Source organism: Bipolaris zeicola (genome assembly GCF_000523435.1).
Source record: "Bipolaris zeicola 26-R-13 unplaced genomic scaffold scaffold_284, whole genome shotgun sequence".
In the NCBI taxonomy this organism is placed as follows: Eukaryota; Fungi; Ascomycota; class Dothideomycetes; order Pleosporales; family Pleosporaceae; genus Bipolaris; species Bipolaris zeicola.
In genome coordinates, this window is record NW_006912333.1 from 1 (window position 1) to 27,508 (window position 27,508).

The 27,508-nt window shown below is 50.0% G+C and overlaps 14 protein-coding genes across 14 annotated transcripts; 5 read left to right on the forward strand and 9 right to left on the reverse strand.

The window, feature by feature from the left end:
* Positions 1-570: 570 nt before the first annotated feature.
* COCCADRAFT_30370 (uncharacterized protein) lies at positions 571-1,147 on the forward strand (the record flags this gene model as incomplete). The annotated part of the gene is made up of 2 exons (XM_007719147.1): positions 571-642; positions 707-1,147. The coding sequence occupies 2 exons, from the start codon at positions 571-573 to the stop codon at positions 1,145-1,147; spliced, it is 513 nt and encodes a 170-aa protein (XP_007717337.1).
* Positions 1,148-1,297: 150 nt separating this feature from the next.
* COCCADRAFT_41118 (uncharacterized protein) lies at positions 1,298-3,314 on the reverse strand (the record flags this gene model as incomplete). Its single annotated transcript, XM_007719148.1, has 4 exons — positions 1,298-2,408; positions 2,463-2,717; positions 2,772-2,883; positions 2,945-3,314. 4 exons carry the CDS (start codon positions 3,312-3,314, stop codon positions 1,298-1,300), a joined length of 1,848 nt encoding a protein of 615 aa, XP_007717338.1.
* An 858-nt stretch (positions 3,315-4,172) lies between these two features.
* Positions 4,173-4,657, forward strand: COCCADRAFT_41120 (uncharacterized protein; the record flags this gene model as incomplete). Its single annotated transcript, XM_007719149.1, has 2 exons — positions 4,173-4,459; positions 4,546-4,657. 2 exons carry the CDS (start codon positions 4,173-4,175, stop codon positions 4,655-4,657), a joined length of 399 nt encoding a protein of 132 aa, XP_007717339.1.
* A 113-nt stretch (positions 4,658-4,770) lies between these two features.
* On the reverse strand, positions 4,771-8,357 carry COCCADRAFT_9264 (uncharacterized protein; the record flags this gene model as incomplete). Its single annotated transcript, XM_007719150.1, has 5 exons — positions 4,771-5,158; positions 5,212-5,825; positions 5,874-6,001; positions 6,051-6,123; positions 6,174-8,357. 5 exons carry the CDS (start codon positions 8,355-8,357, stop codon positions 4,771-4,773), a joined length of 3,387 nt encoding a protein of 1,128 aa, XP_007717340.1.
* Positions 8,358-8,858: 501 nt separating this feature from the next.
* COCCADRAFT_109380 (uncharacterized protein) lies at positions 8,859-10,993 on the reverse strand (the record flags this gene model as incomplete). Its single annotated transcript, XM_007719151.1, has 4 exons — positions 8,859-8,959; positions 9,011-9,890; positions 9,940-10,364; positions 10,414-10,993. 4 exons carry the CDS (start codon positions 10,991-10,993, stop codon positions 8,859-8,861), a joined length of 1,986 nt encoding a protein of 661 aa, XP_007717341.1.
* Positions 10,994-11,392: 399 nt separating this feature from the next.
* On the reverse strand, positions 11,393-11,602 carry COCCADRAFT_109399 (uncharacterized protein; the record flags this gene model as incomplete). The annotated part of the gene is made up of 1 exon (XM_007719152.1): positions 11,393-11,602. One exon carries the CDS (start codon positions 11,600-11,602, stop codon positions 11,393-11,395), a length of 210 nt encoding a protein of 69 aa, XP_007717342.1.
* Positions 11,603-11,656: 54 nt separating this feature from the next.
* On the reverse strand, positions 11,657-12,984 carry COCCADRAFT_109373 (uncharacterized protein; the record flags this gene model as incomplete). Its single annotated transcript, XM_007719153.1, has 2 exons — positions 11,657-11,845; positions 11,896-12,984. 2 exons carry the CDS (start codon positions 12,982-12,984, stop codon positions 11,657-11,659), a joined length of 1,278 nt encoding a protein of 425 aa, XP_007717343.1.
* Positions 12,985-13,645: 661 nt separating this feature from the next.
* On the forward strand, positions 13,646-13,813 carry COCCADRAFT_109407 (uncharacterized protein; the record flags this gene model as incomplete). The annotated part of the gene is made up of 1 exon (XM_007719154.1): positions 13,646-13,813. The coding sequence occupies one exon, from the start codon at positions 13,646-13,648 to the stop codon at positions 13,811-13,813; it is 168 nt and encodes a 55-aa protein (XP_007717344.1).
* A 750-nt stretch (positions 13,814-14,563) lies between these two features.
* On the forward strand, positions 14,564-16,274 carry COCCADRAFT_9267 (uncharacterized protein; the record flags this gene model as incomplete). The annotated part of the gene is made up of 3 exons (XM_007719155.1): positions 14,564-14,951; positions 15,006-16,023; positions 16,079-16,274. 3 exons carry the CDS (start codon positions 14,564-14,566, stop codon positions 16,272-16,274), a joined length of 1,602 nt encoding a protein of 533 aa, XP_007717345.1.
* Positions 16,275-16,906: 632 nt separating this feature from the next.
* COCCADRAFT_109385 (uncharacterized protein) lies at positions 16,907-18,351 on the reverse strand (the record flags this gene model as incomplete). Its single annotated transcript, XM_007719156.1, has 4 exons — positions 16,907-17,431; positions 17,501-17,726; positions 17,814-18,074; positions 18,122-18,351. 4 exons carry the CDS (start codon positions 18,349-18,351, stop codon positions 16,907-16,909), a joined length of 1,242 nt encoding a protein of 413 aa, XP_007717346.1.
* A 204-nt stretch (positions 18,352-18,555) lies between these two features.
* On the reverse strand, positions 18,556-21,208 carry COCCADRAFT_30377 (uncharacterized protein; the record flags this gene model as incomplete). Its single annotated transcript, XM_007719157.1, has 2 exons — positions 18,556-20,125; positions 20,181-21,208. The coding sequence occupies 2 exons, from the start codon at positions 21,206-21,208 to the stop codon at positions 18,556-18,558; spliced, it is 2,598 nt and encodes an 865-aa protein (XP_007717347.1).
* A 1,748-nt stretch (positions 21,209-22,956) lies between these two features.
* Positions 22,957-23,199, reverse strand: COCCADRAFT_73424 (uncharacterized protein; the record flags this gene model as incomplete). The annotated part of the gene is made up of 1 exon (XM_007719158.1): positions 22,957-23,199. A coding segment is annotated over one exon (243 nt), but the record flags the coding sequence as incomplete, so codon positions are not given.
* Positions 23,200-24,370: 1,171 nt separating this feature from the next.
* COCCADRAFT_109401 (uncharacterized protein) lies at positions 24,371-25,534 on the reverse strand (the record flags this gene model as incomplete). The annotated part of the gene is made up of 3 exons (XM_007719159.1): positions 24,371-24,439; positions 24,517-25,361; positions 25,417-25,534. The coding sequence occupies 3 exons, from the start codon at positions 25,532-25,534 to the stop codon at positions 24,371-24,373; spliced, it is 1,032 nt and encodes a 343-aa protein (XP_007717349.1).
* Positions 25,535-25,937: 403 nt separating this feature from the next.
* On the forward strand, positions 25,938-26,861 carry COCCADRAFT_9269 (uncharacterized protein; the record flags this gene model as incomplete). Its single annotated transcript, XM_007719160.1, has 2 exons — positions 25,938-26,377; positions 26,429-26,861. The coding sequence occupies 2 exons, from the start codon at positions 25,938-25,940 to the stop codon at positions 26,859-26,861; spliced, it is 873 nt and encodes a 290-aa protein (XP_007717350.1).
* Between the last annotated feature and the right edge of the window lie 647 nt (positions 26,862-27,508).

The window sequence follows — 27,508 nt, forward strand, 5'->3', positions numbered from 1 at the left end:
GGGGGGGGGGTGCGAAAAGAGGCGTTGTTTCATTTTGCATGCACGGCGTTAATTCTTTTTTCCTTGCTTTTCTGCCCAACAACGATAATGGTTCAAGCAGGGACGATAATAGTGGTGGGAGGAGGAGTTACAAAAGTATACATGACAACTGCTTTCGTGCTCTGTTAGCGTAGTTTGCTGCTTTTCTCTTTGTAGTCTCACGTCTACGTAGTGACTATACCTTTTTTTGTATTCATATTTTATTCGGACTTTGTGTTTACTTCTATACATTCTCAAAAAAAATTACGCTTCCTCGATGTTCGGTTTTCTTGGTTGCAATGTCTATCACGATGGAGGTGGAGTGGCGTAAAGTAGTACCGCAGGTAGCACTGCGGCAAGCTGTTCATGCAGTGAAAGGACTTTAGGATGTGTTTGTGTATTGAGTAGGATATCAGGAGATATGGATCTCTACCCTTCCTCCTCCTCTTTACCTGATCGCGTGTCACTCCACGTCCATCCAATATTCTCCATCATTTGCAAAATCCAAAATATATAAATCCGCTGGATGAATCAGTTATCGTATCCAAAACCATGTTACTTGCTAGAAGAAACTCAAACCAAGTCACACAAAAATACAATAGCCATGTTGAAACAGACTTCAAGGTATACATCCCCATCGTTCTCTATCGTGGAAATCCAAACTTCTTCCTCTAACACCCCCAACCAGACCTCCCAAAAACTAACCTCAACCTCCTCGACCCGCCCTTCATCCTCCCACTCCAAAACCCACCTCAACTCCCGCACAAAAGCCGGCATAATAACCGCCTGCATCATAGTATTCATCCTCCTCTGTTTTCTCCTCCTCGAGCTCACATATTTTGGGCGCCAACGCCGTCTCGCGCGTGCGCGGCGCCAAGCCAACGCTGGCGGAGATGTTGAGTTGGGTGTAGAGAGGAGAAACAAGGAGAATGTGGTGTTGGAGAGTCGCGTGGAGATTGTTGTTGAAGGAGAGACAGGAGAGGCAGGGGCGGCGAGAGGGTCGAGGGAGGCAAGGGAGGAGAGAGAGCATGAAGAAGAAGAAGAAGAGGATGATGACAGTGATGGGGATGAGTGGGGTGGTGGAAGGAACGCGAGGACTGGAATGAGTTTGTCGAGGCGGGAGGGGTAGGGGGGTAAGGGGGTTCTGGGAAGGAGCGAGTGGGAGTAAGGTGGGGGTGGTTAAGTGGAAGGTGGTATGGATGTAATCAAAGGGGATGTAATACATCTTTAATATGTGAGATGAATTCGAATACGAAGAGAGTATATACGGACATCGAATCTATGCCCATGAAAAGTGCTCAGTATGTAAATACACGCCCCCGCTCCTCGCACCAGTGATGATCTTCAGGTTCTCGGCTGCAACGGCATTTCGCACATCATTCTGCATCGTCTTCGGCCCGCAGATGTACACGTTCAGCGTCTCATCTGCATCCGCTGCTTTCTCCGCCTCTTCCTGCACGATGAGCGGTAGTTGTGGTCGACCCGTGTGTTCTTTGCCTGATACAAGTGTCTCGCCTTCTTTCTCGGTGCCAACTACGATGTCATTCGAAGCTTCAGATGGCAATGAACGGGTTGATGGATGTACTGTTTTTGGCAGGATGTCAGCTTGATTTGCGGTTTCACCAGTGAGGTGGACTTCGATTTGGACGGATGATAAGACTGCAGTTGGGTATTGTGCAAGTATAGTTTGCAGGGTTTGCTCGAACCACAAGCGACTTTTGGTATCGCGGGTCGCAAGTACAACACGTAGCGATGTCGGGGCCGTATAGGAGGTACGAGGTGCTGCTTCGTCGGTGAAATTTGCAACTGATCGAAGAAAATACTCAACGAATGGCAAGGTCCAGCCGGCACCAGATCCACCAGCGATAACTAGAAGACGGTCTGCATTACGCAGTTTTAGCCAACTAACACCGCCGTAAGGACCGTCCACAAGAACCGGGACGTCGCCGTCGGGTTTAGTGAACGCATGCTGATATAGTTTTTCTGTGAACCCCCCCTGACGGCGAATGTAAAACACCAGCTCATTAGATTCTGCCGACATCTTGGCAGGTGTAGAACAAATAGTAAATGGGTGAGCAGTCAGGGTAGATAGGAAACCAAAACTCGTAAAGCGTAGAAAGCAATGCTGGCCCGGAGTCCAGTGGAACGTCGCCGGAATGGCAACACGGATGAACCCGTTATCCTCAACTGTGACCCGTGCTCGCTGAGTCCACTTGTATTCGAATACCGTGCGAAGCCATGGGTATACGTAGCAAGGAACGTATATGGCAGCCGTAGCAACGAAGTAGTCCCAACTAGTCAGCGTTTGATCACAATGCCAGAAGAAGGTTATCATGAAGACGACGGCAGCAAAGAAGTGTGTTGCTTTGAAGAGTTCGTATCCACGGTTTCTGGGTGGTGCATTAGTTATGTACGAAACTCGAGCTCATGGGAAGACTACTAACCGAAAGACACTATGCGACATGAACGTCAGCCATGCTTGAAAGACGAGCGCTACTATCCCCGTCCAGTAGAATAGCAGACTGTTCGAGAAATGATGCTCCATATCGTGCCAATGGATGTGGTATACGATGAAGGGAAATGTGTGCATAAGCGCAAGAACGAAAAAGGCGTATGCAATCCATCGATGAAATACTTGAAGTCGTTCATACGATACTCCGGTGACCAGTGTGATCCAATTCGTTTTGCTCGCCGTAGCACTGATGCCAATTAGTAAAGAGGATTAGTACTACCATGTCAGTTACAAAACGTACAAGAGAAACGGCATGCATCCCAACGCCAGCCATCCCGACCGTGTAGCCAATGGTGGTGAATTACCAAACTTCTTGCTAGCCCAATAGTACGGTTGCGGTATCAGGTCCATACCTGTTACCAAAAGTCAGTACTCGATACCCAAATCCGATATTCTCAAAAAAGGGCTCCTTACAAAAAAAGAACACCACACCAGCCGCACCAAGCAACAACACTCCAACCGGCGCAGAGTTCCACTTCAACCGCCTAACATGGAACCCGCGATACGCCAAATACCTCGATCCCGCCACCACCTTCCTCACTAACACACCCCGTCCTGCCTTCCTCTGCCGCAAAAACAACCTAGAAATAACGTACGCAACAACGAAAACCCCAATCCCACTCATGAAAAACGCAACAGTCGGCAGCGCAAATACGTAATCTGCTACATACCAAAAGTGCCATCGATGCTTATACCACGCACACTCCTCTGCAGTTTTAGTTCCACACTCGAACATGCGCATGCCTGAGATACCGGGAGAGATGGAGATCCATGCTTCGCTCATTGTCTCTTCTTACTCTTCTTCTTGCTCTTCTTTCCTTTCAACCAAGATATGTATGTGCAATGGGGACCTCAGAGGATAAACAGACAAGTAGACCCAAGGCCAACAAGAGAAACAAAAAAAAGGGAGTTCAAAGGACTAAGCATGCATGTCGGGGTGAAGTCTATCTAACCCCTTTCCCCTACCCCCTCCAACTCCACCACCACACCACCTCCACGCACCCAAAGCATCCCAACCGCACCGAATAAGCTTATCAAAGCTTAACTCCAACCCTTGCAAATGCTTAGTTCTGCGTTGTTTTTACTAGGGTGTGCATATTATCTTTTTGCTGATGGGCCAATGAGGGCGGGGTAAGCGTACTATGAGCACGATTGAGCAAGTTTTCTCAGCGCGCATTGTTTGGTCCGTGTTGGGTGGGTGGGGGTAGTGCGTGTGCTGGGGGAATATCGAGGGGCCTTGGAACTGGGATGCTTGGAGGTAAAGAGAGTTTGTTTTCGTGCCTTTGTCCGGTTTGGCAAGATGGTGCGGGTATATCAGTGGGCTTGGGCGGTTGCGACGACAGTGAGTTCTGGTCAACTGTGTACTTTTTTTTTCAAGTGATTCTTCAAACGACGATTTCTCTGTCATACACCAGCGGAACAAGGTTATCTGGCGAGCAAAAGCTTGTTCGGGTAGTAATATATTTTTGCATCATCTGTTGGTTTACCTACACACCACCACCTCGAGCATCTCGATCAAGAAGATAGAGACGTCTGCAGAAGAACCATACGGGCGGCTACCAATATGCACATGTCAACGTCAACAACGTCCACTGACTCCAATGCCACAATGTCAGGAATGTCGGGAATGCACATGTCCACCATGTCCATGACCTTCTTCACTTCAACCAGCACGTCCCTCTTCTCCGCATCCTGGACTCCTGCCACCCCAGGCCAATATGCAGGAACGTGTATATTCCTCATTGCACTTGCAGCCCTGTTCCGCGCCTTGGTTGCTGTCCGTTTCAACTTATTCGCGGTACTAGCGCAGGCCAAGGGACAGCCAGAGATTGAAGATAAAGCAAGACTGGAAAAGAGACGCTGGAGAGCCGATGAGGCGGTTTGGGTTGCGAGTCTCGATGTAATCCTTGCCGGGGTGTCGTATCTGCTGTAAGTCTTTCCTCTTGCTTCTCCTTTCTCCCCTTCTTTGCGACACCGATGTTGTCGCAAGATCCGCATATTAACACATCACTCAGCATGATAGCTGTCATGACAATGAATGTGGGATACTTCATGTCGGTGCTCGGAGGCGTGTTCCTTGGAAGTCTGAGCTGTGGCAGGTTCATGGCTAGAACTGCGGCGCAGTGAGACTATTGATGCGACGTGATACATCTTGACCTCGATGGAAGCAAACGCGGAAAGAGATGGAAAAACGAAGCGAAGCCGATTTGCTTAGTGCTCACACCAGCAAACATCCTCAATCAAGTAACCGTAATACCCTTCCTTGTTCTTAGCGCAATTTTGGCCATGTCGTTCAGATCCCAACCCCCTTTGACAGTCTTCGAGTCGGGAATATGTTCTCCAGAATTGATGACATGAACCTTCATCTTGGGATGAAACTTGAGACCAGTCAAGAGCTTTGGGGTGATAAGGAAATATTGGCTTGTACGCTCTTGGCAGGCAATATCTACCATGCGCTCATGCACCATTCGTTCATTGCGCGGATCCATACCTTGATTGATCTCGTCAACGACACGGAAAGGCGACTGGGCGAGATCCTGGAGAGCCATGAGGTAGAAAATGGTGGAGACAGCGCGCTCGCCACCGGATTGACGGTGGGAATTAAGGACACTGAGGGGCTCGTTTTCACTGTTGGCGTGTGTTAGCTATACGCGCATGTAGATGAAATGGCTGAGGCATACCGGAAGCGGACTGAGATCTGAACAGACCAGTTATCAAAGTCCTCTTCATCCTTGAACACAGCGACTTCGCCAGCACATCCAATCTGCTGGAAGTTGTATGCAAAGGCATTACTTATCTTGCTGATGAGGGCATCAAGCTGTGGCTCCCATTGTTCACGAATCTCTGTGATCTTTTCCCTGATCTCAGCGAGGCTAGCCGTGTACTGCTCTAGCTTCTCTCGCGTTCTGTTCATGTCCTCTTCGCGCTTCTCGTAAGCTCTGATAGCACCAGGGTTGCCTTCAGCCATCATCTCCAGCCGTGCAGCGACAGCTTGAACTTCCTGCTCGAGGTCGTCAAATGAGGGGAGTTCGCGATACTCTAAGACAATCTGCTTCTCCTCTTCGGTCAAGGTTTCAATGTCTTGTTGAGTAGCTGCTGTCTTCTTTTTGTACTCTTCGCTAAGACGTTTGATGCGACTGCCAAGTTCTTGAACCTCGGTTTCTTTCGTCTGTTGCCTTTGGATCATTGCACTGTTTTCATTTCTCAATGCATTGAGCTCTGACTTGGCTTCTATAAACCGAATCTCGGCTTCAATGAGCGATTCATGAAATGTACGCATATGCGTCACAGCTTTCTGCATGACCGTCAGTAAGATATGATGAGCAAGACAGTTACTACGTACAGCATAATCTAGAGCTAGTGCCGCTACGCGTAATGATGTCTCACGAGCCTGTGTTTTGATTTCACGGATGCGCTCATTCGTCTCTGCATTGTGCTGCTTATGATCGTCCAATTGGGCCTGCTTGGAAGCTATGGGGCATCAGCAGACAACCCTATTGATTTACAAAGGCAAACCTACCGATCTTATCAGGAATAGCCCGCCACTCGGCTAGAGCTTTCTTCGTAGCGTCTTGCTCTGCTTGTATCGTTTCCTGGTGCGATGTCAGAAATGAATATTGATACATTGTAGAAAAGTCAATACCCTCGCCTGCTTGAGTTCCTCGAGTTCTTGTTTTAGGCTCTTCATTTCGGTCGTCACATTGGCGTAATTTTCCTGGATCTCTTCTTTCTCTTGCACCAGTTCTGTTATCCTCGATTCAATTGCCCGAACCTCTTCTGTGTTAGTTGGTTGATCCGTAAACCATTGGGCAGGCCTAAGTTTTGTGACGGATGTTGAGGAAGCGTTGTACTCTCTGCGCGTGACGATGCGAAAGGTCTCCGTGCCACTGACCCAGGTGCGGATAGGGCTGTTTGATACAGCAGCGTGCTGCTCATCTGATATTGGGGTCGGAGAATAAGCTATCTGATGCAGGCGGTTGTTGTCGCAAAGCATAGCCAAAACAGCGACGGGTCCTTGAATGAAGTCGAGCATGTAGCCTTGAAAGCCAAATTGTTCCAAATCCTCTTTCATGACGGGAGGCTTGTACGAATCGAGGGACTTGGGTGATGTCCGAAGATGGACATCGTGCAGTCCTTGGCCCCCATTGGCTACCTTTCTAATGAGGAGGTTCGACAGTAACTGCTGGTCATCGCTATGAGTACAAGTAATTGCAATGACATCGCCTTTCCTCAGTTGGCCTTCTAGAGCTTGAGCATATCTGGTATCTGGAATGGAGCATTCCAGGATTGGCGGACCAATGACTTCACCCTTAAAATTCAGAGTGTGCTTGTTTTCCTGAATCCATTTCCAAGCTTTTGCAGTATCGGGAGAGAGCCTCTGTAGAAGGCTTGCCTGTTTGCCGCTTTGGGTGTTCAATTGCTCTCGCTGTGTGTTCAGCTTTGCGTTCTCGTCTGCAATTGCACGCGCGCGTTCGCGTAGACCCGACACCGAATTTTGCTTGTCCATTATGCTGTTGCTGATGGTGGAAATTTGACCTCGAACTTCTGCCTTGCGACTTTCAAAAGACGCAGCATCGTATTCCACAGCCGTATTCTGTCGTTTTTGTTCTAACCTGTTGATATCAGCCGTAATACGGACAATATCCTGCTCACGCGATTTTTTGGCTCTCAGCTCGACCTTGATCAACTCCGTGGAGTCGCTGGCCTTGGCCTTTTCCGTATCGATGTCTTTCACAAGCTTGTCGGCTTGTGTCTTAATCAAGTCGACACGGTTCTTGCGGAGCTTCACAACTTGCTCGATCTGATTACGATATGTTTCCACTTCTGACAAGGCTATACGCGCTGGTTCCATGTCTTCCTTGATCTGATCCAGCTCCATCATGGCTAACCTCCGGTCTTCCTTCATTTTCAATATGTCATTTTTGAACAGCTTGATCTCAATCATAGGCCTGACCTTCTTCAGACATTTCGATTTGCGCAACAAGCCCTCGCGTTGATGGAATCGTTCGACATCTTCTCTGGTTGCATTTTGCTGTTTTTCCAACTTTTCCAAATGACTGCGCTCGTTGGTTTCTTTTGTCTGGACATTTCGTTCTTCAATACGCAGGGCCTTGAGTTCGTCATGCCACTCAACCATGTGTGGGGGCGCCGCTGCACGCTGAGTCTCTCGTAGGCGGTCGACATCGGTCATTTTGGCAAACTCGACGACACGATCTTGAGGCAAGAATTGACAAAGGTTATCAATCTGTATAGAAAATTGTTTGGCCATGGTTGTTACAGCGCCTTGGGAAACACGCTTGCCATCGAGAAAAAATACAGACTTGTTGTCCTCTTTGCGAATGGTGCGTTGGACGATGCGATTCGGACCATTGCCTGGGCCTGTTGCAAGCTCGATTTCGACAATGGCTTCGCTAGCACCATGTTTGACAAAAGCACCCAAATCCTTGGCTCTTCCCAGATGTTCGCTGCCCCATCCAAGACCCAGGCATATTGCGCACACAAGTGTACTCTTTCCTGTCCCGTTTGGACCAATGACCATGTTCAAACTGGGCCCCAGATGAAATTCGGCAGCCGTGTATGTGACAAAGTTCTTCAGTTTTACCCTGACAAGAGAGCCTGGCTGGAAGTCATCTTGAATGTATGCGCTCGTTCCGTCTGCATCATCGTTTTGCGTGTACGTGCCGAGCGAAGGACTGTCAGACGCGTCCCGGTCATGGCGGGCGCGTTTGCTGCTCGATGTGGAGGAGTCGTCGTCGGACTGCTCATCGACTTGCTCGCTGACGGCCAGTGATGGACGTTTCCGCCCTCTTCGGACTAGACCGGGCATCGTCGCGGCGTATGCGTATTGGTGGGGGTTGATTGTCCAGTGCACTGTCTCTAGAGAGGGGAATGATGGATGAACGGGGATTGCCGCTTAGCGTAGCGTCTCGCGTCCATGCGTTGAACCGCGAGACGCTATCACGTGAGAGCGTGTTCGTCGAGTAATAGCTGTGCAACCAAACGGCGTAGCAACCCGGATGCAAACAATACGAACAGTACAAACAGTCACAGTACTCGTGCATTCATTGACTACTAATACACGATCCTTCGAATGCATGCCGCACAATTGCCTGCCAAGATAAATACGCATGGCTCGCACGAAACGCCGAATCTAAACTACTCCATGCTGTCATGGCCAAGTCATGAAAGCCTTCCTTATATGCATTCACCTCGTTGCTCGTCGCAGATTGACAAGTGCCAGGTGCTTCAAAAGATACTCATACCCCACTAAACGCACAAAAGCGCCGTCGCAACCAGTGCCACGGCGTGGTAAACGAGGACAATGCCTCTAGAAAATGGTATCAAAATTCTCGTCGACCATGGGAAGTGGTTTCCGGGGGGTTGATGGCTTGCCGTTTTCTTCGGCTTGCTTCTTGTGGCGGAAGGTGACTAGAACTATGTTAGCAAGACGATACAGCCTGTGTTTGTATCAATACTTACATCCGACGAAGAGACCCTTGCCCATTTGAACATTGCGGTCCTGCATTGCTTCTAAAGCAGCCTGCTTCTCGTGCACCTCCTTGTACTTGGCCATGTCGGCTTCGTTGCCAAAGTCGTCAAAATATCCGGCGTCGGTCTCGCTGTCCAACTCTGGTACGAATGGTGCCTTTTGCTCTCTCAACTTCGCCCAGTCTACTTCAGCAAAATACTGATGCGCGTGGATCTCGGATATGTTGCGGAATCGAGATGACTTGGACGCTACGAGACGAACGATGAGGTCCCAAGTGCGCTTGGACAGGAAGTATGAGGGGTCTTCGTACACGGGCTTTCGCAATACCTTCTTCCACTGCTTCAAGTTCTGCCACGTCTCATCAACCGTAGCGCCAGCAAAGGGCGGATATCCGGCCAATGCTTCAAAGAGCATGCACCCCAGGCTCCAGTAGTCAACAGTGAAATCATACTCCTCACCCTTGAGTACTTCAGGCGCCATATAGTCGGGACTGCCTACAATACTCTTTGCGTAGTTGACGTCTCTCTCGCGAAGTGAGCGATAGTTGTCTCTCCTCTGCGCCGCAGAACGCTCTTCTATAGGCCGACCAAATGGCGAGACGACATCGCTCACAGACTCAAGCTTGATACGCATCGATTCGATCTTGGAGGGGGCAAGAATACCTGCAGCAAGACCAAAGTCGGTCAGTTTGACGTGTCCAGTGCTATCAATCAAAAAGTTCTCAGGCTTCAAGTCTCGGTGAATGTAGCCCAGCTGGTGTAGCGAGTCGATACATGTGAACATCTCAGCAATGTAGAAGCGCGCATGTCGGTTGTGCAGAACGCCCGTGTTGTTAAGCAGGGTACGAAAGTCGCCTCCAGGAACATATTCCTTTGCTATCATTAGCTCATGATCATACTTCTTCAACGCCGTAACTCACCATGGCAAGATAAATGCTCTTGTCGTCCTGGAATGCATAGAGTAATCGTACCAACCACTCGCTCTTAGCAGTGGTCAAAATGTCGCGCTCCGTCAGAACATGGCGGACCTCATCCAGCTTGAACAACAGCTTCTTACTCATGACTTTGAGGGCACAGACTTCACGGGTGTCCTTCTTCTGAGCCAAGTACACCTGTCCATAACCACCTTGGCCAACTTGGGTGAGAATCTGGAAGTCGCCTTGCCTCAATCGAGTGCGTCGCTTGCGGAGGTTGGCACGTTCGCGACCGAGATACTGTGTAAGAGCACTGTTATACTCTTCTTCGGGCGTCTCAGGTGGAAGAGGGTTCTGCGCCTTGAACTGGGAGAGACGGTTTTGGCGGGTATGTACGTAGGTGAGCAGGTCGTAGTAGTAGTCGAGAAAGTCTGCACGGCTGGTTAGTGCTGTTGCGATTTGAGAGGATAACAGGCCTACATAGTTGAGTGACATTTGCGAGACGCTTTACTGCTGGCTTCCTCGCCTTCTCCAGATCTTCGGCAGAGAGGCGCTGTGGACCGTTCAAGTACCGTGTTGACTGCTCTGCCTCGCGCGTCCGGTAAGGTTCCTGCCGCGACTGTGCTGCGTGTGTCATGTGACCGTTGTCCTTTTGTATAGCAGAGCGTCCACCGGGGGGTGCGTTCTCTTGGTTGGACCTGCGCGTTGGAGAGCCCGATGCGACAGTAGTCGAGTCTGGCCCCGCATAGTCCCCATCCTCGCCGCCGCTGCCCAATTTCAACTTGTTGGGCGATGTTGGCGATGTCGGCTTCGCTCTTGGAGAACCAATGGTGGGAAGTAGCCTCATGGCATTCTCGAAGACATGGGGCAGATCAAATGCGCCGGGCGGCTGGTGGTGTTTACTTGGGCTGCCCTGAGGTGTCTGCTGCGGGCTGATGAAGGCCTCGGCCGGCGTGCCTGGACGGTCCATACTCTTGCCACGGGTGTGAAGTAGCGGCGGAGGGGCGGGTAGCTGGAAACCGTCTGCGTCTCTGTTGTTGACGTTGTCGTTGTCTTGCATGCTCGTCTAGTACCCGATATCGACGGAGAAGGGGGTGGTTGCAGTTGCGCAGGTGGGGCGGTCGTCGCAACGACGGAGAACAAGAAGGAGCAGGCCAGCGTCGAATCTGCAGTGTATGCGCAAACAATCGCCTACGTATATGTATGTATACACCAGGCGTCGGTACCTTGCAGAGCCTGCGACAAAACAAATGCAGGCGGCTGGCGCTCAGCTTCGTGTTGATGGTGGGGTGCGTGTTTTGGGCTAAGTCTGCTCCGGGCAACGATGAAATCCAGGCTCCCTGGCATGTGGAACCGCCTTTTCCGATCGCCGTCATGGGTCAAGATTGCCATTTTAAGTAGTGTATCAAGTGTGCTGTCGCCGTCTTTATTTCTCATCGCATATTATGTACAGATCCCTTCAAGAACTATGCCTCGCATATCCAGAATTCAAACCTTGCAGTAAGTCGACCTGCCCGGAGAAACACCATACCCCGCCCGCAGAAACGCCGTACATGGGGCCCCAAACAGGCAATCCACGCCAAAGAATGATATCATAGTTCCACACATCTATCCGCCCTGGCAACGCGATAACATGGAAGCAACATATGCTAATGCTATCACACCACATGGCTCGCCCCTTATTGCCATCTAACTCCACATGTTGTGTCTTCCCAGCATCCTTTTACAAGTTGTGGAACTCACGCGGTATTCCGTTAGCAAGAAGTTGCTCACGAGCCAATAGGTCAACAAATGCTTGCCCATTGCGAGGAAAGGCGTGCATCATGCTTTGGAGATATCGTGGTGCCTCGATCAGCTGCTTCCGACACATTGGGCAAGTTACTTTGTTTTTGTGGGTTTTGCACGTATCAAGCTAGTTTGGACTCAGCAACCATCGTCACTTTTACACCTTTCAAGACTCACCCATTGAAAAATACAGAATTCTCCGAATGTGTGTCCACAGGACAAGACTACCGCAATCTCCTCGTCTTCTGTAGGCAGAACATGCGAGGCTGAGTAGTCCTTTTGGCAAATGTCACAACATTTGGATGCATCGTCGGGAAGCTCGCTTGGCAGGCGCCGCGGAAGACCATCTTTGAGTTCCTGGATCTGTCTTGGAGTGGCAATGTTGGGATCAATATGTGGGCGGTAGCCCGTGAATCGTGGACGCACGTCTCTTGTTCGGGTCCTCAAGCGATTCGGGGGTGGCGCTCTGGCAGCCGCCTCTTCTGCGTCAGATGACGTGCTCGAAGGTGAGAGGTCAACCGAATACCTCTCAAAACTCCGGCGATTTGATGTTCGCGGAGAGATGCTGCGGTCTGAACGGCGACCATGGCCTCCAGGCGATGCCCACGGGCGGTGCCCTGATCCAGGAGACAGTGGATCATTCGGCTGACGGTGTTCGTGGGGCTGTGATCTAGTGCTCTGCAGCCGCACTTCCGGATGCGCTGAATCCCGATGACCTTGGTGAGGGGTTCGCATGCCCCCCGCATGGGAATTCCGTGACATTGCCTCGACTGCCATCCTGTGCTCATTACGGCGTCGAATAAATGGCGGAATTCCTGCATTCAGAGCCGGTGCTAATGGGTTATTTTGATGTGGCATTCCTATTGTTTGGCCAGGTAAATGGCCTTGCATCGTGTTACTAGGGTTAGAAAACAACTGATCGGGATGCACATGGTCAACTCCATTCCAGAAAGAAGGTGGCGGTCGTGGATGACCCGTGAATTGATACGGGAACATATGCGGCTGGTAATATGGGTAGCGGATTCCAGCAGGTGGATACGGAGAGCGGTCATGGAGCGGATTGCCGGCTGGTCCATCTGGTACGTTGCGGCTTTGGGGTGTTTGATGGTCGCTCATGGGCAGATATACGCCTCCGTACAGAGGCGGGAGTTGTTGTTGGAATGGAGCATGTGCAGAGAGAAGTGGGGCAGCCAACTCTGCACCCTGATGTCCGGGACCAGTCGTCACATGAGCCCAGGAAGCGGCACCGTAGTCAGGTTCAGCCATACGAGCTTTGTTTGGAGGATAGAAGGGGTGTTGTCCTTGTGTAAAAGTTGAAGGTGAAGCGGCGTCAGCGGATGGAGAGCGGGGAGGTTGCCAAGTGAGCAGGACAAATGTTGGGAGGATTAGTAGAGAGGATGTTGGAACAGGTGTAGAAGAGGTGGAAATGGTTCCTCGCTCCCGGTTCTGGTAGTTGTTGCGTAGAAGAGTATAGGGCAGAAGGGTCGAACAGCGTCATGGAAGCCTTATCTGCGGCTTAGCAAGTGCGTGCGGCCTTTGGTGGTACCGATGGTGCACGAAAGTGAATGGGGGCAAAGGTGAAGCAGGGTCGAGGACCGGGTGGAAGGGTGCGAGAGGGCAACAGCTAGAGGAGCGACAGAGTCGGGCAGGATCGTTTGTCCAAGGTGGAAACCAGGCTGTGAATGAATGAAGGTGAGGGGTCATTAGCTCGCTGTCACGTTGGCACGCTCAATAGCGAGCAGCCAGCATGGATTGCAACAACGGTGGAGACGGATCAGGTGCCCTCGACTTGACTCGCCTGCATTAATCTAATCATGGCCAGTGGTCGGAGGCCGGAAGGCGCAGGGCGCAGGGCTCAGGCAGCCGGGGCGTCACGGTGCGACCTAGTTGCTTGTTGTACTCGTGCGTTTGCCTATGCGGCTCTAACATGGTCCGGAGAGGAGGGCAGCATGGATGGCTATTGCCCCCCAATAAGCCTCAAAAAACATTGGAGCGGAACGCAGCACGGCACGGCGTACGGAGGTTCAGCGGAAAAAGGACCATGGGCGCGAAGGGTTTCACGCAACAGGGTGTGCCCGATCATGCCGAAGTTTGATCGGTGACTATGCAGACTTTCCACTAGGGTGGCCGAAGGAAGCAAGCAGCAAGCAAGCAGAGGGCATGTGGGCAGCTAAATTGTCGTGTTATGTATGGCACAGCAGCCGGCAGCGGGCGCGAATCGTTACCTCGAGCGAGCAGCGGCGGCTGGCCAGGCCGGCTGTCTTTGCCTGTGCATTTTGGCGACGGCGACAGAGAGACAGCGAGTGAAATTGGTGGCTGAGCCGGAAGACGAGTCCAAGACGTCGAGTTGCATGCGCACGGCGGGCTCGGGCTAATGACGATGGTGAGAATGTTGGCGCCGAGTTTGGGGCCCAAGAAGTGGAACTGGAAAGGCAAGAGAAGCGACGGGGAGAGGGCTCTGCAGCGGTCGCGGTCGCGGTCGCGGTCACGGTCGAGGTATCAAAAATCCTTGCACCATCTCGTCTCGCCTCGCCGTGTCGCCGTGCCGCCCTCGCCATCGCACATTTCCGCCTGCATCTTGGCGGGTGATGCGTCACGTGACCCGCCCGACCGCGGGACAGATCGGAGGCGAGTCCCGCGCTCCCATCCGAAGCGGGCGGAGGCCAGAGCTTCTTCGAGCGCTGGCCGGTGTTTTTGTCTCGCTCTGCCTCTTGTTGTCTCGAGCAATTGTCTCTCCGTCGTCTTCTGGCTGGCCTCCAGCGTCCATTGCGCATCCTCACAGCATCCATCTCCATCCTCCCCCGCCAATTGGCCCCCCCATCCCCCACCACCACCAGCTGCGACCATGTTCCGAAGCGCGACCAAGCTCCGCGCTGCCGAGGCCGGCGCCCTGCGATCACTGGCACATGCGAAGGCCAGCAGCCCCTCCTTCAGCTGTGCCCGCATTACGCGCCCGCTCTCCACCACCAGAGCCTCGCTCTCCAAGCCTCAGACTGCCTTCCAGCGCCGCCAATTCACTGCCACCACCGCCGCCATGGCCAACACCCGAACAGAGAGCGATGCCTTTGGCGAGATCCAGGTCCCCGCCGACAAGTACTGGGGCGCCCAGACGGAGCGCTCCCTCGAGAACTTCCGCATCAACCAGCCCCAGGACCGCATGCCCCCGCCCATTGTGCGGGCCTTTGGTATTCTCAAGGGCGCTGCTGCCACGGTCAACATGAAGTTTGGGCTGGGTACGTCCCGTTGAACGAGCCCGAGCCTGCACTGCACTGCTAACCCTACCACAGATCCCAAGCTTGGAAAGGCCATCCAACAAGCTGCCGAAGAGGTGGCCTCGCTCAAGCTCATTGACCACTTCCCCCTCGTCGTCTGGCAGACCGGCTCGGGTACCCAGTCCAACATGAACGCCAACGAAGTCATCTCCAACCGCGCCATTGAGATCCTCGGCGGCACAATGGGCACCAAGAAGCCTGTCCACCCCAACGACCACGTCAACATGTCTGCCTCATCCAACGACACCTTCCCCACGGTCATGCACATTGCCGCTGTTCTTGACTTCGAGGAGTCGCTCCTCCCCGCCCTCACCAGCCTGCGAGACGCGCTCAAGAAGAAGTCCGACCAGTGGGAAACCCTCATCAAGATCGGAAGGACACATTTGCAAGATGCCACTCCTCTGACTCTGGGCCAGGAGTTCTCTGGTTACGTACAACAGCTCGATTTTGGCATTGAGCGCATAAAGTCATCTCTACCCCGCCTCAAGATGCTCGCCCAGGGAGGAACCGCTGTTGGCACCGGTATCAACACATTCAAGGGATTCGCCGAGGATATTGCCTCAGAGGTCAGCAAGATGACTGGCAAGGACTTTGTCACTGCACCCAACAAGTTCGAGGCTCTCGCTGCCCATGACGCCATTGTTGAGGCCCACGGCCAGCTAAACACCCTGGCTACCTCACTTTTCAAGATCGCCCAAGACATCCGTTTCCTCGGCTCCGGTCCCCGTTGCGGTCTGGGCGAGCTCAAGCTTCCCGAGAACGAGCCCGGATCCTCCATTATGCCCGGAAAGGTCAACCCCACACAGTGCGAGTCCCTAACCATGGTTTGCGCCCAGGTCTTTGGTAACCAGGTTGCCACAACCTTTGCCGGATCCCAGGGTAACTTTGAGCTCAACGTCTTCAAGCCCGTCATGATCCGCAACCTGCTGCACAGCTCGCGCCTCCTCGCTGACGGCATGAAGAGTTTCGAGAAGAACCTCGTTGCTGGTCTCGAGGCTGACGAGAAGCGCATCAGCTCCATCATGAACGAGAGGTAAGTCAAGCGCTATTTTTTATCTTCATTCACCATCGTACTAACTCAAATTCAGTCTGATGCTGGTTACCTGCCTCAACCCCGTCATTGGCTACGACGCCGCTAGCAAGACTGCCAAGTACGCCCACAAGAACAACCTCACCCTCAAGGAGGCCGCCCTCAAGCTCGAAGTCATCAGCGAAGCCGACTTTGACAAGTATGTCCGACCAGAGCTCATGATCAACCCTTCCGACTACAAGCCCAAGAACTAGAGTCGTCATGAAGATGAAGGTTCAACGAGGAAAAGAAATGTAAAAATAGAGAAAAATCCGAGATGCGTATCATGAATCAAGAATATTGTAACATCTACGTTTACTCTTATGTGTGTTTGTTGTTTTAGTTTTCACATAAAGATATTTGTGTGGTGATGTGAATTGCATGTCACGTGTCTGGAAATATGCTCGATAAGGAGTCAATGGTAGCTAGGGATAGAAATGAGAGCCTGGAAATGGGGTTGGTGCGGTTAAAGGTCTAATGATTGATGATTTGATAAAGATATAGTAGTGCTGCGAACAGGGGTTTTGTTTTCAACATTTACTTCACCTGCCTCGTTTTTTATCTTAGCAGTAGGTGTTTGATGTATTCCTTTTGTTCGAGATTTACATGAGTTTTCCTTAGTTGTCATACGTACTGTGAGGGTTTTATGCAGGAGATTTCCAAGTTGCGGAGCTGTTTTAATACCAAAGGTTCCATCTTATTGGTATCATGTGATGTCAAGTTATTTTCTCGTGGAGGACATTCAAGTTCATGGAAACAGTAATGATTTTTCAAGACGCACTATCCGGTTTTGTCGTTGAAATCTCAAATACATTACATGTTTTTATTAACAAAGTGCAATAGTGTATCAACGCCGTTCATCGCGCAAACGCGACCTCGAACTGAGCACCAGCAGTGACAAAAGAAGTGTCTCAAGGGTCACTGCAGTTACCATCGGGACTGAAGCATTTTGCCAGTCCTCTGGATGGTGTGCCAACCAATATATCCAGAAGCCGAAAGCTGACAACAACGGAACGAGAGCGTAAATGAGAATCATGACAAGAGACACAGCATGCCCGGGCTGGATACCCCACACAAGATTCTCCGCATCAGACTTGGATTTCACAGCAAACTCCTTCTTCTTTTTCGGTATGCAGGTTATTCTTTCCTTGTCGGGCTGCAGCTGAAAGCAGTCGTGTAGCCATGGTCCAAGGACTGACCATTTGCAGCCGTCGTCGCAAGAATCTAGACATGCGGCGAACACGTCAGGTTCTATGAGTGGTATCTTTCCCAGTGGCGGTTTCGGATCGTGTTCGTACTCGTTGGCAACCACTATGTCTTCTGGAAGCCCCTCGCAAGAGAAGAAGACTCGATCAACGCTGATTTTTCGGAACTTGATGGAGAAAAGTTAGTTATGTGGCCTTTTGTCATATAAGAAGAGAGTAAGAAGAGAGCTCCTTACTCTGACAAAATCGCAGTGGTGAAATTGAAAAGGTGAAAACCATTTTGAAACCATCAGACGATGTTTCTTATAGCGCTTTTTGGGTTCTGGGAAGAAGATTTGGTCATTCATCTGGCTGCAAATTTCGATTTGTTCGATTTCAAGAGATTTTCTTAGACCTTGGACTCCAAAAATGATTCGTGTGGGTGCTGGCTGTGTCGTTGGCGAGGGGGCCGTTGGGCCACATCTTTGTGTCTGCGTAGTGTTGTTGGATCCGGCATTGCCATTTTTGTTCGTTGAAACACCAGATGCGTTCGAACCTCCCGCTTTAGACGATATATTGGAAGATGAGGCTCTTGACGTATTGTTGGATGTTGGCGTGTAAGCCATAGCTGCCTTGGAAGAGGAGCTTCCGGATGAGGCGCTTCTTTGCTTATCATGTTCTAACAAACCCAATACTGGTCTGAAGATGCTTCTCAGCGCCATGCAGGATGCTCTTGGCGGTTTTTCCGTAGTACAGCAATGACACTTGGGTGGATGATCGGCGGCTATTTTTAAAATCTCCCTTACAGCCTCAGCATGCTCCTGAAGAACTCTCACATATAGCTTCCTCCTGCCGAGCTGTCGCAATCAAATTAGTACGTAATATTTCTAGTGAAATTTGGATGACATGCCTTCCACTGAAGATGTTGTTCCCCGGTGGCCAGGTTAGGAATTCGCGGTGCCAATGGCCACCAATCCCAAAGATACCCAGTATATGTTTCCAGATGAGATTTTGCGTCGTTGACCCGACCAATGTCACTGTGTGAGATCAGGGCCAATGAATTCTTTGGCGTTGTCTCAATTATCTGGCGCAGACGATGTGGTAGCATAAAGAGTCTGATATCTAATACTAGATTGCGAAACGCTGATCCTTGATGCAGAAATCTTTCGGCTTGATGGATGTTTGAAAAGTCATTACTAGCATCATATTCAGAATCTGAACAGAGATCGTTGTCGCTATCACTGTTCTGTGATTGACAATCATCGGCAATATGCTCTTGAAAGGCCTCAGATGCTTGTTCGTAATCCAGATCCTACGTTCTTTTCAACCAGTCTTCAAGATGCTCTCTTTCGGCCCGTTGCGACAGCAGATGGTTGAAAGAGACCACCTCTTCCTCTTCGATTCTGAACTCATCTGCAATCCCCACCGCTATGCTTTCTCTGTTTCTCCTCGATCGAAGAGTTCTAGTGACCACTTGTTCGGTATCGTTTGATGCCTCCTCTTGGAGCCCGCGATAGTATGACTTGAGAATTCTTCTATAGTTTTCTGTGAACCTTTCTCTTTCAATCTTCTGGAGTGCTGTCTCGTGTAATGAACGGAGTTCTTCTCGTTGTGCGAAGAATAACGCAAGATACTTGACGGCAAAGAGCTCTGTTGTTGATCTGCCTGTTGAAATTTTCGATCCAATACTTTCAAGATCAGAGTCTATGGATCGAATATCATCTAGGTATATTTCTCCCCTGGAAGAATTTGGCACTTGGATGGCAAGGTTGTCCTTGGGGGGTAACGCCTTCTGGAATTCCAGATCAGGTACCGATTGAGAATGCAAACTGTCCAGTTGCCTTTGGGAGGCATAACCAGAGTCACTCGGTTCGAGTTGACGTCTGCTAATGTTGCGAGTGAAGTACCGAATATAGGTTGCAATATGGTAGTTCCCTGCTTCTATGGCCGTCTGTATTAAATTCTGAAGGAATTGATCTTGAGTATTGCAACCGGCACCTACGTCAAGCAGTATTTTGACTACCTCCAGATGAACCTCAGTTGCAGCTGCATGGAGTGGAATGTCATGGTATCCGCTAGGAGCGATAATTTCGCTTTGTTCATTGAGAAGTAGTTTTGTAACTTGAGCCAGACCTAGGAGTGCTGCATAATGAAGGGGTCCCACCACACTCTTTACATCTCGCTCCAAGTTTGGCTTGTCTTGAGGATGGTGAGGGTCATATAGGCGAATCCAGTTGAAATGTGCAGTATTTTTTCTCGATAATAGCCTGACGGCCAACTGACTCACTTCGTTTCTGATATCTAGTGCCTTTCGAAGATGGCTGCTCCAGAACTCTGCTGCGTATCTTGCGAGAGCAGATGACCTGAGAACATCTTTTGAAAGTGGCTGTTGAAATTGCATCAGATATTCCAAACACCCTTTTGCAATTATTCCATGACACTCTTCCTTTCGCATATGATATGGAGCTCCCGGTCCCTGTATAGTCATTCCTGAAACAAGATACCTCCAAAGGGTATGATGTGATAGAAAAACAGTTCTCTGAGACGGGGGTTCACCTCCTTTTTCCTTCCTGGATCTGATCGTGAAAAGACTTGGGTAGGTCCCCAACAACTTTAGCAGGTCTTCTATTCGTCTTCTGGTGTTAGATGCTTTGTCAATCGCGATAGCTTCAGCTATCTCCTCGACAGACAGCGGTCGCTCCGAAAATGTGAGCCACTGGAATGTTCGTACTATGAGTCTCAAATCTTCTTTCCGTACAGAAGAAAGGATGAAGTCATATATCTGAAACGGTAATTGTAAGCCAAGGAAGGTTGGCTCCTCCAGCATCTGTTGTGCGTCATTAACTACACGTATATCAGGGGCTAATTTCTTCAATAGAAGGCTATTTAGATATCAGAAGTAGCTTGGCAACGGCTAAGTTGTTTGAATGAACTCACATCCCTTCGTCCCCAAGAGCCAATGCATGCTGCATCTTTTTCCTGAGATCAGCATTCTGATCCCGTCTTCCCGATTCGTTGTCGTATGACAGCCTATGCTGAATGCGTTGCTCCACTTCCATAAATGTAGGTTCTCCATGGAGGAGTTTGCGATCCCCTTGCAGAGACGGATACCCACGCAAAAATAGCCAGATGTCGATTTCTCGACGGCTACTCATAATTAGACGCAGATTAGGAGCATTCCGCCTAGCCACTGCTTGAACAAAGTTCAGTAGCAGTTCTGGAAGGTTCGCACACTCGTGGAGAGCATCGAGAACGATGTAAACTTGGCTAAAATCCTGCACAGCCTTTCTTATCGCTTCTATAAGCGCATGTATCGATGGTTGTTGTTCTCCGCTTTGGTGTGATAAGAATAAAGCCTCAATGCCCTTCGGTATTGTAGCCGAATGTTGCAGAAGCTGGTAGAGCAACGAACGGAGCATGTGCTCTAGACTCTGTTTTCGTTCATCATTAGGATCAAAGTAGAAGTATATCGTCACCCTGTCTATATATTCGTGATAATGCTGCTGTAGATGCTCGATGACAGTAGAGCTCATAATGGTTTTCCTGAATCCTGGTGATTCTTGCAGCCACAATGGTGATGGGAGTACACTCGACTTCCATTCCTCGAAACCCGAACTCGGAGAAGCTTTTGCGTGTCCTAGTCGTCCTTGCAACCACATTGGTGACCTATCTACACTTGATTTCCATTGCTTGAATTCTGAGCCCTCTAGCAACCAAACGCTCGTTTCAGGCGCTTGCTTCTTGCGTTCTTTGTGATAGTTTGTAGAAGGATCAGGCGGCGAAAGCCAGCGGCGGATTTTTTCAGACGTTTCTCCCATTATCTCCCGCATCAGTCGTTTCAATGCACGATCTCTCCCTTCACCATAAATTAGTGGCATGTGACAATCGAACAAGCCGAGTAAACAGTATGCACGATCCTCCTCAATCGTTGTGTAGCGATCTTGTGCCCCAAGCGAGACGTTCATTAACGCTGAAGTTTGACAAGTCTCTTTTCGACAAGGCCTTTAGCGGTATTCATGTGATTTCGTGTATGATTCTTTTAAGAGACTCCTTGTCTCCTAATCGAGTCCCAGCTATAGAGAAAAACCCTATAGAAGAGGGGGCTAGAAGCTCTACAATTGTCCCGCTTCGAGTGAACCACTTGCTCTTCCTAAAAGCTAATTTTCCGTCGCCTTCCAAGGAGTTAATTTTGAAGTCTGAGAGGAGCACGTAGCATATTTTGGAATTTTTGTATCACTTGTGCGCAGAATTGACTGCCTCTTCTACCTCCAGGTCGTTTGACCTGTCGATGCAGTAAGTGTCCAGCCAAAAGTAGTCCAGATCATCCCGTTTGGCTTGCTCTGCGCAAAAGCGCACTTTTTGCCAAATTGCCCCAAGTTTTCCACTGATGTCCTGTACGACTTTGAATTTCCCAAGATCATCGTAAAGTGCCTCTCTTCTTCCCCACGTGTGGGAAAGGATCGCATAGGGAGGGATCTCATGACCCGTATCGAAATGCTTCAGTACGAGGTTCCCATTGCTTTCAATTTGCAAGAGCCGCATGTTTGAAAAAAACGTTTGTGTGCGCGGACGATAGGAGGAACACGTAGAGCTTCGGAGTAGGCTGAGGATATTGACAAAGGAAGGCCAACTCGTTCGTACAGGGTGTGGATTATGTTGATGTTACGTAGATCTCTTACAAATACTTCGTACAAATCTCTAGTGAGCTATGATGAAAGTTTCACTGAGGTGGATGTGACAAAGAATGGTGTAGTTGTTGGAGCAGGCTGAATATAACAGCGGGGGCAGGAGGCGCAGCCCACGTACCCGGTGCGGGGTGCGAGGCTGAACACACAAGGCTGATAAAATCGAATCATGCGATCATCAGCTTTCGTCGAACCTTGAGTAATTTCTACTAAAAAAGCTATCAGAAAGTTTAGAAGGAAAGTTTAGAAACCATGATCGAGTGTGAGAGTTGACTAGTTTCTCCGTCGTACTTGCCCTATTCATCGAAGTCCAAAACACAACATGACGACAGCCTCAGAATAACACTACGTGCATACCTACACCTAAACAGCAAGTTTCGATATCTACGCTCACTCACCATCTGTCTCTTTACCACAGATAGCTAGCAAACATATATATTGTTTTCAAATAGGTTGTTGCTTGCTCAAATACTTGAATTAGGTAACTTGATCAAGTGAAAGCACCCCGGGAATCCTTGGTATTTGCTTTGACCACTATTTCCCATCGTTAGATTTCTTTAATGAGAGTGTACGAGTGCGGCGCAACGACCCTCCCCTGAGCGCCGGCGCGAAATTGAATATCACATAACTACCAAGTTCCAACGAACAATACTACTACGCCGCGCTGTCGCTATAATCTATTCCTCCATCTATTCCCCACAAAACGCCCGACCCTGTCTGAGTATTCAGTCTTTTAGGGACCACACATCAGACTCATGAGCAGCTGTGCTGCATCAAGATCCTATCTCACAGCTGCCCAGTGCCGAAGCCTTTCTATTCCTGTGGCATCCACCCCTCTCTCGAACAGAAGCTGAAAGAGCACCTCATCCTGCGTATCCATCAACTGGAATGTATAATGTCATCCAGCCACCCGCACCTATCGCCTTTGGATCTGCCCCTTTGTCCAATAGTAGCTCAATCAAGTCGTGGTCGCTTGCTGAAGTTGCAATGCGCAGCACTGTACCTCCATTGCAATTCTTTGCGTCTATTTCTGCCCCCGCATCTAACAGCAACCGCAATATTTCCTTGTTTCCTCCCACAGCTGCGTAATGCAGTGGCTTCTCTCCCCAAACGGTTGTTGCTGCTATATCCGCCCCTGCATCTAACAGCAGCTGTAATATTTCCTCTCTCCCTGCGAGAGCTGCGTAGTGCATTGGCATTTCTCCCCTAGTGGTCTTTGCTGCCATGTCCGCCCCTCCAGCTAATAGCAGCCTCACTACTACTTCATACCCTGTGTGAGATTGCTTGTACAGTGGCATGTATCCTCTGAAAGATTCCGCTTCTATCTCCGCTTCTGCATCGGACAGAAGTCTCATTGCTGCTACATTTCCTGCTAGAGCTGCATAGTGCAGTGGTGTCTCGTCCTCAGAAGTCGTTGCCGCTATGTCCGCCCCTGCATCTAATAGCAGCCTTACTACTCGTCCATCCCCTACGTAAGCAGCATCGTGCAATGGCGTTTTCCCATGACTACCTCTTAGGTTTACAGCCGCCCCTTTCTCAAGTAACAGGCGAAAGGTCTCTATATCTCCTACTCGAGCTGCTACATGTAATGGCGTATCGTCATCCCCGTTACGGATGTTGATTCTAGCGCCCTTATCAGTCAACATCTGCACTACTTCTCGGTTCCGTGCATGGATTGCCAGAAACAGAGGCGTATTTCTTTTCCAATCTTCTGCATTTATGCGCTCCAAGAGTCCTGAGTGCCCATCTTTCTGTCCTAGTTCCGCTTCTACTAGTGGCACAATCCCCAGATAACAAGTCATATGCAATAGTGGCATCCTTTCTGCCAGAAGGAGCATCTTGGTATCATTATATTCCATCCACCAATGATCCCGGATGGATGGATAGCCATAGAGAAATTTCTGGAGAGTATCGAGTAGTGCGACATCTTGTGCTGAACAACTCTTTGCATGATCAGGCCAGTGAAGCACTGCATAGCGCCACAGATGGGAATCTCGCAACCGAAAACCAGTAAGTAGATCAGAAGACCTCTTCTGTAAGTGTCTCTGAATAATACACTCGAGACAGGTCTTCGTTAGTTCCAAATTTGCGCTCTTCGACTCAATGCGAAACTCCTCTAGAATTTTGTTGTCATCTTTCTCTTTTCGCAACATATAGTCTCGTGCTGACTGGTGAACAAAACTGATCTCTTTTTGTTCTTGACACTGGAATGAATTTCTCCGTCGTATGTCGGGTTGCACATGATAGTCCTGGGGCTTAGGACGATCGTCATCCAAGTTTCTTGCTTTTTGTTCCTGTAGCAATGGTTTGCAGTAGAATATAGCATCGCGGGTCGCCTGCTCTTCAGTGATTTGAGTTGGGAATGAGGATTGGATGCCTACCGCAGCAGCCAGCTCCTGCAGCGATAGAGGGTGTATAGCCAGGGTTACCCAACGTAAAATCTTACGACTTATTTCTCTTTGTTCCTCTGGTATCCGAAGCAGCATATGACCGTAGATTGCAGGTAAGCCCCTCGGGAGGCCTCGAAGTGCCCTTAAGACCTCACTGCAGGTACGTTTTTGCGATAATTCGTGTATTGCGAAGCCTACCCAGAGAAAGGTACCCTCGGCGCGATCTAATAGCTCTTTCTGCACATCTTCATGCATTTTTTCGTTGAAGCCTTCAATCTCTGAAAGATCATTCATCCGTGCAGATATAAACAGTTCGATATCGCTGCTCACTCTTTCGTCGTTGTCGGGGTCTAGCCTCACCCTCAGGCAGCCTTTGAGACCATGCATATCCCGACTGATGATCGCGAGTTTGAATGCGTTTTGGTTCGAGTAGTTATGTCCATTCAGCAGGGTAACAAGTCGCGATAGTAGTACTTTCCGTGTGCTCTCCTCGCACTCGTCGAACCCGTCGAGTACGCAGAACATCGTTCCAAACTCAACATCTGTGATTACTTCGACAAAAATGATCCATAGTGCTTCCAGAGATGCTAAGGTTTGTTGTTTCCGTTCGGGCGGCTCAAAATGGCGCAGCGCATGCTTAGATAACTGCGGGCGCTTGGTAAGAATTTGATGCAGTAACCCACGTAGGACAGCCAAAGCTGTGCTATGTTTTTCGTTCTGCGCACTGCAGAAAAAGAATATGAGATCAGTGTTTTCTTGTTGTGCTGCATGCTTCCTCAGCTCCTCAGTAAGGAAGATAGAGAGCATAGTCTTGCCCTTGCCGGGCCCACCTGAGATCCACAACAGGCGTCTCTCGCTGGTGCTATCGCAACCACCCGGACCACCGCCGTTCAGCCAGACACGGTAGTTCACATCATTTCTAATCCACTCGCATGTGCCTGGGACTCTAGCACCTTTGGCAGTGATCAAACTCTCGCGGTCGACATAGGGATCAGTTACAAAGAGAGCGTCGCGACACTGAACAGCAGCTTTCTCCAACAATTCTGCAAGATCAACTTATTAGCATTGAGAAATTATGAGACAGTAACTTGCCTGTACCTTGGGAAGATTTGTGGTCAGCAAAATACACATTTTGCGCCGAACCTACGAAGGCTTGCGAGCCGTTCTGAGTGGAGACCCCACTAATGTGTTGATTGCGAATCCGGTCTTCAGCCATCCAGCTAAGCTATCCGCGGCATCAAGTAAACCTTTCAAGACGTTGCCAGACACAGTATTGTGCGTATTCGGTACTTTCTTTGTGAGATGCAAAGAACTAGGGTTCGGGTCCAACAACGAACAAGGCATTGCGGCGAAGATATGGGGTGATGGGTAGCAGGCTCAGCCTCATCGAGGAGCCTATAAGCTTTACTGTTTCACGCCCCCAACATGCAGGTTGTAAGCATTGCCAACTCAGCGTTAATGAGGAAGCCTCTAATACACAAGCGAGACCAACGATCCTCATAAAGGATCTGGGCTACAGGCATGCGGAAGGATGTGCCTTCCTCCTTCATATACATTTGTTGAGCCATCTTTAACGATTATCACTACATTAACACGGGATCTTTGCAGTACTGACCACAATGGATCCTTTCAGCCTCACAGCCGGCGCCATTGGTATCACTAACGTCGCCACGACTAGTATTGTGGAACTGCGCAGCCTTATCGAGAGTCTCTCTGAGGCTCAAGACGTAGTCGCAGACATCGCCTCTAGCCTAGACAACATAGAGCGTCCATTAGCTGCGCTCGAACAACTCAGCATCCCCAATGAAGCTACTTCGGTCGCCGTTAAGGAGGACCTCTGTAAAGCCGGTGTCGCCGAAGCTGTTAACAGCTGCGGTGATGCCTGCAAAAAGTTCCGGGAGGATTTGACAAAGTGGACGAAGCATTCGAGTGCGACAAGACTCTCTCTTCGAGACCGCTTTTCTGTCGGTGTTTGGAACAAGGAAAAGATCCGTACGTTTCGCACACAGCTACAGTGGTGCGAGAACACTGTGCATTTTGCTGTTACAAGCACGCAGCTGTAAAGAAGCCTCAGTCTCACTCCAGAAACCGCATACTAATTCCGCAACAGTATGGTTCAGCTACGATCCGAGAAAACGTCTGAAGCCGACCGTGAGAGTATGCAGAACCAATTGCAGGCTATTGAGACAAAAATCAAGGAGCACATCGACCTCACTAAATATCAGCAGGAAGAAACCCAGAGGAGGAAGCGCGAGCTAGAAGAGGAGCCTGAGGACGAGGAAGATGGGGGTGCTGGTCGAATATTAGCTATCCAGGAAGTCGAAAAGCAGTCACGGTTACTCGAGGCCGATCAAGTGTCTTGCGGAGTAGTCTTCTCGCAGGTACAATCCAAACGGAGTGGCCAGGATATCAAAAACATCATCACTTCAGCCAATTCCAGCGCACTTGTAGGAATGCCAGCAAGCGTAGTAGGAAAGGTCAACCAGCGCATCTCGGACGTCAGAACTGATGGAGGCTCAACAGCTTTTGTGGGTATATTCTAGCTGATGCTCATGACCGGACGCAAGAATGATATAACTACTCAACACTGATAGAATAACAAGGCAAAACGGCATTAGTAGCACATATCAATACGAGAGAATATAATATCAAATCAACCTTTAAAGCATGCCTATTCATACAAACCCGCAACTCTGACAACACTACTCTCCTCCAGTAAACTTCCACAAACTCTACCCACCAACAACCCAGAACTACCATCCCATCCCCAACACCCTTCATCTGCCTCCCCTCCGCCTCCTCCACTCTACCCGCCATCTCCCCCCAAATCACGATTCAGCCCCTCTCCACCGACTCCCAGCACCAGCACCAGCACCAGCACCACCGTCACACCCCCCACCCCTCCAGGCCGCGCGTTCCCCATCCACCGCAATAACCACAATCACCACTCATCACCACCATTTCCACACCCCCCCTGAATCCCCACCATCACACCCCTCAATAACCGACAAAATCCGGCCATATTCTCCTCCGCGGAGCCTCATGACTTTTACCACCCCGCATCCGCGCTACCATTTCTTTAGTCCCTAGTGGCTTGCATACAAAAAAAAGAAGGAAATACAGCTATCACACCGCTGAGCATAGTTTAGTTTGTGAATGTGTGGGGGGGGGGGGGGGGGGGGGGGGGGGG